General features: G+C 39.8%; 1 protein-coding gene across 1 annotated transcript; it reads right to left on the reverse strand.

Annotated features, from left to right (window-relative positions):
- Positions 1–5,402: 5,402 nt before the first annotated feature.
- On the reverse strand, positions 5,403–6,497 carry LOC110698388. Its single transcript, XM_021875808.1, has 2 exons — positions 6,036–6,497; positions 5,403–5,936 (listed from the first exon to the last, which is right to left on the reverse strand). Exons 1-2 carry the CDS (start codon positions 6,495–6,497, stop codon positions 5,403–5,405), a joined length of 996 nt encoding a protein of 331 aa, XP_021731500.1.
- Between the last annotated feature and the right edge of the window lie 2,635 nt (positions 6,498–9,132).

Raw genomic sequence — 9,132 nt, forward strand, 5'->3', positions numbered from 1 at the left:
AAAGAAGTATTGAAGAAGATCCCATTGGAGTACTAGACCGAAGCTCAACATGGATGGAAGGCATCCGGCGTTTATTTCACTAACGACACCTTGCTAGATACCTACTCAGAAATAGTTTCGATGAAAAAACGTGCGGCCGATTTTGAAATTCATAATGGAGAACTTTTCAAGAAGGGCTATCCTCAACCTTTGTTGAAATGTGTCACCCCAAAAAGGGGACGAGAGGTTTTAGAGGAATTACATTCAGGCTTTTACACCTCCCACATAGGCGGCGGGACCCTTGCAAAAAGGACCAGGCGGAAAGGCTACTTTTGGCGTACCCTCGAAGCAGACGCCATGGAAATGGTGAAGAAATGTGACAAGTGCCAAAGATTTGGCTAGCTCACACACCGTCCGGCCACTGATCAGACGACCATTCACAGCCCGGTACCATTTGCTAAATGGGGCATGGACATTTTGGGTCCATGTACGCCTGCTACAGGCGGGCAGAGGTATATCTTGGTTGCTGTTGACTACTTAACCAAATGGGTAGAAGTAGAGGCGGTCAAAGGCATTAAGAAAAAGGATGTCAACTCCTTCATCTGGAGAAATGTTATCACCCGATTTGGGGTACCCATGTCTATGGTCTTTGAAAATGGTCCTCGGTTTGAGACACTTGCTTTGAAGAATTGGTTATCACTCATGGTTTTGCATCAGTCGGCCGCCCTAAAGCAAACAGCCAGGTAGAAACTTTCAACAAGTTAATCTCAGATGGTATTAAAAGGAAAGTTGAAAGAGTTTGCGGCCTATAGGCGGATTAATTGCCGCACGTTCTATGGGCCATCAGAACGACTAAAAAAGGGGCGACCGGTGAAACCCCATTTCTCCTGGTTTATGGTGTAGAATCTGTTTTACCTTTTAAGCACTATGAACCGACTCTTCGAGTCATGTTATATGATGTTGAAGCTAACTGGGAGGCCATGCGGCTAGCATTGAACTCACTCTTGGAACGCAGGGGCAATGCTTCCTTACGTCATGAGATCTACCGTTTAAGAATGACGAGAGCCTACAACAAAAGAGTACACAAGCGGCCCTTGAAAGTAGAGGACTTTGTGTTACAAAAAATAGAGGCAACCGGTAGGGCCAATGTGCAGGGAAAGTTGAATCCCAATTGGGAAGGCCCCTACTGGATCTATGAAGAAGTAAGAGGCGACACCTACCGCCTGGAAACACCAGACGGCAGGCAGCTGGCCAGAACTTGGAACGTAGACAACTTGAAAAAGTACTATTTCTGAGACATGTAAATTTTTGGTAAATGAAAGCATATCAATAAAAAGTTGTTGTTTATTTTCAATACTTTTTGTTTACTTGTATGCATCCTCCCAATGAGAGGGCCGCCTATGAAAAGTACACACAAACTTATTACAAATTCCCACCTACTCCAACATGTGTAAATATAAGCGAAGTCTAAAAAACTTAGTAGCTATATGTTTTTCTTTTTAGAACAACCTAATGAGGCCTATGGTTGAATGATCAAAGTAAGGCCTATGGCCGAATGAACTTAATATATAAAAAATACGTCTGCTCCAACATGAGAAGGCGCCCGGCGACACCCATTTGGGTGAATTCGTCGCAGAGAGCGTCTTCCATTTGGGTGGCACATTGCTCTATAAACATAAAAACAAATGGCCCTACCGACTATCTAGTTAGAGATAAGTTCGCAGCCGTTTGAATTAATCAAAAGAGACTAGAATAACAAAATCTGCCAACTGTTTAAAACAAGCGGTACTTAGTTATAATCTTGGTCAGATACCATCTATTATTGCTCTGGGGAAATACAAACGGCCAAATTTGGGGATATAAGCTAAGTTTAATACTTAACAGCTAATCTAAAAAAAAATACACTAAGTCCAAAACTTACCACCTAATCTAAGCATGCAATTACATAATAAAACAACAAAAGAAAGGAAAAGGGAAATGACATTCTTACACTAGATGCGTGCTTCCCTCCTATAGAGCTCGGACTTCAAAGCCTTAGCTACGCAAATGCGCTAGACTCCGACGAATCCATCCTTGAGAGGCCTTTAAACCGATGGTTAGTCAGGGCTAGACCAAGAAAAGAATAGAGTATTACGAACTTAAAGGTTTTCCCACCTATAGGGAGATGCCTTATTGAGTTCAACTCAAGTGATTTTTTCTAAACCCAAAACATAGGTATTTATAGGGAATGAAGACTTGATCTCCCTTCTCCTATCAATGTGGGAGATTTGCATTTTCCTTTATTTTATTTTAATCAAAAACAAAATAAAAATGCAAGGCAATAAAAAAGCTCTAAGTGTCACATGGAGGACAAGAGTAGGTGAGGACCATCCACCGGAGGGGGGGGGGGGTGGGGCTTAACCATCCAAATCCCTTGCGCACCAAACAAGCCCATGAAATCGGTCCCCACACAAAATCGGCACCACCAAGCCAATTGGGGGGTCACAGCCTGCCTAAGCTGACAAGGATTCCAGCTAGCTCCTAGCAACAAGGCTGGGCTGCTGGCTGATAGACGTGTCGCATACCTAACAAAAATAACCTCACTATTCCTCCGAACTATGTAGTTGGGCAAGTAAGGGTCGAATCCCAAGAGATTAAGGTTCACCTAAATTATCTAGACTCGGATAATTACTAAGCAAAAATCAAAACAATGGTGGAATAAACTAAGAGCTAATGTATGGAAAACTAGAATAAATCAAAAGAATATAATGAATCAACAAGCTAAAAAATCCAAGATCAAGTATCACCACAATTACGATCGATGCATTATACCCCTAACATACAATTCCAATCAACATGGGGAAAAGTAAACCCTAAACAATACCAAGGACCTGTCTCGAGTATCAATGACTTCCCTAACATACAATCAAGCCTATTCTCATGGAATCATGCAAATTAAAGACATTAAACATTTTACTTCACTTCCCAATTATCAATTTAACTACTCTCGTGATGAATTTCAAACCCTAAATTAATTTACTCAATTCCGTTAAAACCCAACTCTCGTTTTGATTGAAACTATGGAACAATAACAATACTAATTGTATCTAATATAGTATTGGCATAATCACAATCAATTTAACATAAACAATTGCAATAATCATTAGGGAATTTAAAGAATCAAATCACGCATCAATTATAATTAGGCTACCCTAGATCTTGGAATAAGAAAACTACTCACATATATTGAAAGAAGCAATAACAATAATAATCAAGGAAAACATAATTGAAAACAAAAATAATTGAAGGAGAAAGGAATAAAGATGAATACCAATGATGCTTCAATTGAAATTACTCAAATTGTTAATTAACAATACACGAATCTAATGAAGGAATTAATTTGCTTAAAAGTAATGAACTAGGGTTCTAGAGAGAAGAAATAAAACTTAAGAAAAAATAATATCAATTCTAATGATGATTACGATGGGGTATTTATACCCATAATAAAATAAAATCTTGAAAATAATAAAATCGACATGCGCATAACCCTGCCCGGTCTGATCGGGCGAGCCCCGCCCGATCGGGAAGTTTGTATCTGATGGCTGCGCACTTCTTCGTAGCCTTCTCCTTGGTGCCCGATCCAACCGGGCAAGTGGCGCCCGATCGGGCACAAGGATCAACTTGGCTGCCTAGCTTCCCTTGCTTCGTAGTCTTCGCAACAACATCAACCACCACGCGCCCAGTCTTACCTGGCACAGTTAGCCCGATCGGGCGCGTGGGATAAATGCCCAAAACAGCTTCTATTCTCCGTATTAGCTCCAACCAAATCAGTCCTTCTATGCCTGGTGCAACCGGGCATGCATAGGCCAACCGGGCAACGCAAAGTTGAACGCTTTATGGCTCGATCTTAGCTTGGTTCTCCATCCTTGCTTCACTAACATTTCCCATAGACATAAAAAATGTGTCCGAATCATCCAAAGAACTCGCATTTCCTGTAAAACTTACCAAAGCATATCGAACACACTAGAGAATAGAATGTTAGCAACAAACGGCTCTAAAGAGCCTAAAACCATGCAAGAATGTGATGAAAAGTCGGGATAAATCTATGCATAAAACGTGTATATCAAATTCCCCCAAGCTAAACTCTTGCTTTTCCTCAAGCAAGACAATAAAAAATAACAGATAACCAAACAACATACTTCACCCCATAATGCAAATTTAAAACACGGATTCAAAATCAAATCACTCAAACCGTCGATCCACCTAATTAGTTGTCAAACGAGACCAACCATGTATATTTCAAGAATCGGTGAATAGAATATCTCACATCAGTGGTCACTCAACACACTTTTTATGTGACGAGCTAAAAATGAGCTCAATCTCTCACCATCCCCACCAATAATGCAATCTCCCCATCTCACAACACTCGCGTGTTTAGAAGGTTATAATATCGCTCAACCTAGTAAAATGTTGACTTTTTGAATCTTGTAACGTACTGAACATGGCCTTCGTCATTTCAACGTGCACGTGCAATGCATTAAGACACACTACTAAGAGTCTAGAATCAAAACTAAGATCAATGCTACAACAGGAGCTAAACACACACATGAATGAATATATAAGGCTTAAGCCTCACGGTTAACACAGTCAAGCTCCTAAATCATACAAGGTTAATAGCTTTGACCCCTACTAGGGATCAACCAATTAAAGGTCAAATCATGATCTTTTAATCCACAATGCAAGTCTTTCAATCGAAATTAAATCAAAACCTTTTACCATTAAGGATAGGGGCACAGGGAAGTAGTTCGATGGCTATTCACTATCATGATTCTCGTACTTTTCATTTTTTTTTTGGTGAATATGAAAGCATTAAACCTTACTGCTAGTCTAAACACACTAAAGTAGAAAGAGAGAGTGCTTACACAAGAACTTCCCCCCAAGCCAAATCAGACAATGTCCTCATTGTCTTAAGGGAAGTTAGTGGGGAAAAGGATAGAAATTGAGTCATGTTCATTATTCAGATCATAACTTTTGATGTATAATTGATAATGTAGTGATTCTAATTTTATTGGAAAGTAGACTTGAAGATTTTCCGACGATAGGTCACACGCAAAGATCCATTAAGTAACGCAAAAGTTATGGCCTGTGGAACTTGAGCAGTTTTGCTGAAACGTTTGCGCGCCCGGTCTGACCGGGCATGGGTGCCCGATCGGGCGCGAAGGATATTGGAAGGTTTAACGAATTTAGCTCTTCTTTGGCTCAAAATCTGCACAAAAATAAACTCCCACAAGCTCGAGTTACACTCTCCTTACCTCTCTAAAAGCCAAAGACAAACAAAAACGCACAAAAAAATAGAAAAGACTACAGTAAAAACAATAAAATACGGGTTGCCTCTCGCAAAGCGCTAGTTTATCAAGGTCTTTAGCTTGACCTTCGTTATTAGCTCAACCTGGGTCACCACACGAAGAAGGAACTCCGCGATGTTTCCCATGAAAATATCTGCCTCCAAGTGACTCCTTCACTTTATATTTGACATGCTTTGTATCTGAACTTACCTTCATGTAGCTAAACACATCATTTGGTGGAATTTTGTCATCGTTTCTCACAAAATTTCTACCAAATACACACTTATCAACCAAAGGGTTAGTAGTATCAATTATTAAACAAGTACCACCATCAAGTATAAAATTATGTTCATTAAAGAGCTTAAACATGACTTGTTTATCCTCGGCCCTAATGGTCACTTGTCCTTTAGGAACATCTATTAGAGCTTGACTTGTGGCAAGGAATGGACGACCGAATATAATCGGGATCTTATGGTCTTCTTTCATTTCCATAACAACAAAATCAACAGGAAAAACAAGTTCACCAACCTTAACTAATACATCCTCAACCACGCCCTTAGGGAGTCTAGAAATCCTATCAGCTATTTGAAGAGAAATAGGGGAAGGTTTATGTTTTTTGCAAACCCAATTTTTCTTATAATGAATAAGGCATTAAATTAACACTGGCACCTAAATCACACAAAACCTTGTCGAAAATTTTTTCGTTTATCATACAGGGAATAGTGAAACTACCAGGATCATGCAGCTTAGGTGGTAGGCTATCACATAAAGAGTAGAGCCTTTCTCATTTACTACTTCCTTATCCTCATGTTGATCTTTAATATGCTTCACAAAATTTGCATATTGAGGCATTTGAATTAAAAGATCGGAAAAAGGAGTAGAGGCGTGTACCTTCTTAAGAACTTCGCAGTATTTCCCAAAATGTCTATCGAGTACGACCCTTGACAACCTTTGCAGGAAGGGCATCGGTTCCTCATAGGCCAATGGAGCAACATATTTGGAACTATGTACATCTTCACCCTTTTCATCCTTTCTTGACTCCACACTGTGCACTTTATCATCTATTTGCCTCGGAGATGGTTCATCTCTTCTCAAGAAAACTGCATTGCATTTTTCTTTTTGGACCTTTGCTTGATCATGAAGAGTTGATAAATGACTCACTTGTTGTGAAAGTTGACTTATTTGGTTTTCCATGAGCTTACTCTGGGCTTGCAACTGTTGGATGGAGTTACTTTGTTATTGGATGGAACTATTGGTTGTGGTAATGAAGCTCTCCATCATTAACTCAAGACTAGAATTTTGGGGACGTAGTTGCCTTGGTTGTTGGTTCATAGGTGGTCTTTGTTGGAAACCGGGTGGTGAGTTGTAGTTGTTGGGTCGAGGCGATGGTGGTGGTGGATTCTGTTGTGCTTGGGTGTTCAAAAGGCTTTATGGGGTTCGAAGAGTAGAAAGCATTGGCTTTTTCAATAGACATCTCACTCAAGTTCTGTGGGCAATCAGGCGCGATGTGGCCCTACACATTACACATTTGACAAACTTCCTATGGGCTAGTAGAAGTTCCATCTTGGAGCTTATCATTCCTGCTTATTAGTGCCTGCACAGAACTAGTTAACATAGTCAAAGCATCTACATCTAGCTTACCTCCTTTTTCACATTCTGTCGGCCTCTTGGATGGTAATTATCGTTGGCTGCCATTTTCTCTATGAGCTCCTTGGCCTCCGTTGGGTTCTTAATCATGATTGAACCTCCGGATGCAGCATCGATGTATATGCGGAACTCATGGATCAAACCATTGTAGAAGTTTTGGATTAACATCCATTCAGGACTACCATGGTGGGGGCATTGCCTCTGCAATCGCTTGAAACTCCTCCACGCATCGTATAGGGACTCATCATCTGACTGCCTGAAGGTGGATAATTCGTTTCTCAACCTAGCAGTCTTCTCCTGTTCTAGAAACTTTACTAAGAAGGCTTTCACTAGCTTGTCCCATGTATCGAATGAGCCAGTGCCTTCATCTCTCAACCACTCCTTTGCCCTATCCCTTAATGAGAAAGGGAAAAGGCGTAGTCTGATATCATCATCGGTAACACCATTCATTTTAATTGTATCACATTTCTCCAGAAAACTATCAATATGACTTACCGGACAATCATGTGGTAAGCCTGCAAATGAATCATTGGAGATAAATTGAATGATTTGTGGCTTAAGCTCGAAGTGCTAAGCCGTCATAAGTGACCTGACAATGTTAGAAAGGAGACTGGTAGTCGTATCAGGAATACCGTACTCCAGGAGGGATTTCGTGGCATCTTCCATGTTTCTCCTTCGTCGATTTCTTACTCTCCTTCTCCTTATAGTTGCCTCAATCTCAGAGTCAAATGGTTCAAGATAGTCTGACCCTGAACGTCGTGTGGGCATGCAACAAGAAAACTAGAGAAAGAATATCAAAAACACAAGAGAAAATAGCCAGAGCAACGAATGAAGCTTAACAAAAACGAATCACAAATAATCAAATGAAACCGTTAGTCCCCGGCAACGGCGCCAAAATTTAATAGGCGTGTCGCGTACCAAACAAAAATAACCTAACTATTCCTCCTAACTATGTAGCCGGCCAAGTAAGGGTCGAATCCCAAGAGACTAAGGTTCACCTAAATTATCTTGACTCAAATAATTACTAAGCAAGAATCAAATCAATGGTGGAATAAACTAAGAGCTAATGTATGGAAAACTAGAATAAATCAAAAGAATATAATGAATCAATAAGCTAAAACATCCTAGATCAAGTATCACCGCAATTACGATCGATGCAATTATAAATCTACCCCTAACTTTCAATTCAAATTAACATAGGGAAAAGTAAACCCTAATCAATACCAAGAACCTCTCTCGAGTATCAATGACTTCCCTAACATACAATCAAGCCTATTCTCATGGAATCATGCAAATTAAAGACATTAAACACTTTACTTCACTTCCCAATTATCAATTCAACTACTCTCGTGATGAATTTCAAACCCTAAATTAATTTACTCAATTCCGTTAAAACCCAACTCTCGTTATGACTGAAACTATGGAACAATAACAATACTAATTATCTCTAATGTAGTATTGGCATAATCACAATCAATTTAAAATAAACAATTGCAATAATTATTAGAGAATTTAAAGAATCAATTCATGCATCAATCATAATTGGGCTACCCTAGATCTTGGAATAAGAAAACTACTCACACATATTGAAAGAAGCAATAACAATAATAATCAAGGAATACATAATAGAAAACAAAAATAATTGAAGGAGAAAGGAATAGAGATGAATACCAATGATGCTTCAATTGAAATTACTCAAATTGTTAATTAACAATACTCGAATCTAATGAAGGAATTAATTTGCTTAAAAGTAATGAACTAGGGTTCTAGAGAGAGAAATAAAACTTAAGAAAAAATAATATCTATTCTAATGATGATTACAAGGGGTATTTATACCCTTAATAAAATAAAATCTCGAAAATAATAAAATCGACATGCGCATAACCCTGCCCGATCTGACCAGGCGAGCACCGCCCGATCGGGCAGGTGATATCTGATGGATGCGCACTTCTTCATAGACTTCTCCTTGGCGCCCGATCCAACCAGCCAAGTGACGCCCGATCGGGCACGAGGCTCAACTTGGTTGCGTTGCTTCCCTTGCTTTGTAGTCTTCGCAACAACATCAACCGTAACGCGCCCGGTCCAACCGGGCATAGCTAGCCCGATCGGGCGCGTGGGATAAATGACCAAAACAACTTCTTTTCTTCTTATTAGCTCCATCGAAATCAATCCTTCTATGCCC

This window comes from Chenopodium quinoa, unplaced genomic scaffold, assembly GCF_001683475.1.
Source record: "Chenopodium quinoa cultivar QQ74 unplaced genomic scaffold, ASM168347v1, whole genome shotgun sequence".
NCBI classification, from domain to species: Eukaryota; Viridiplantae; Streptophyta; class Magnoliopsida; order Caryophyllales; family Amaranthaceae; genus Chenopodium; species Chenopodium quinoa.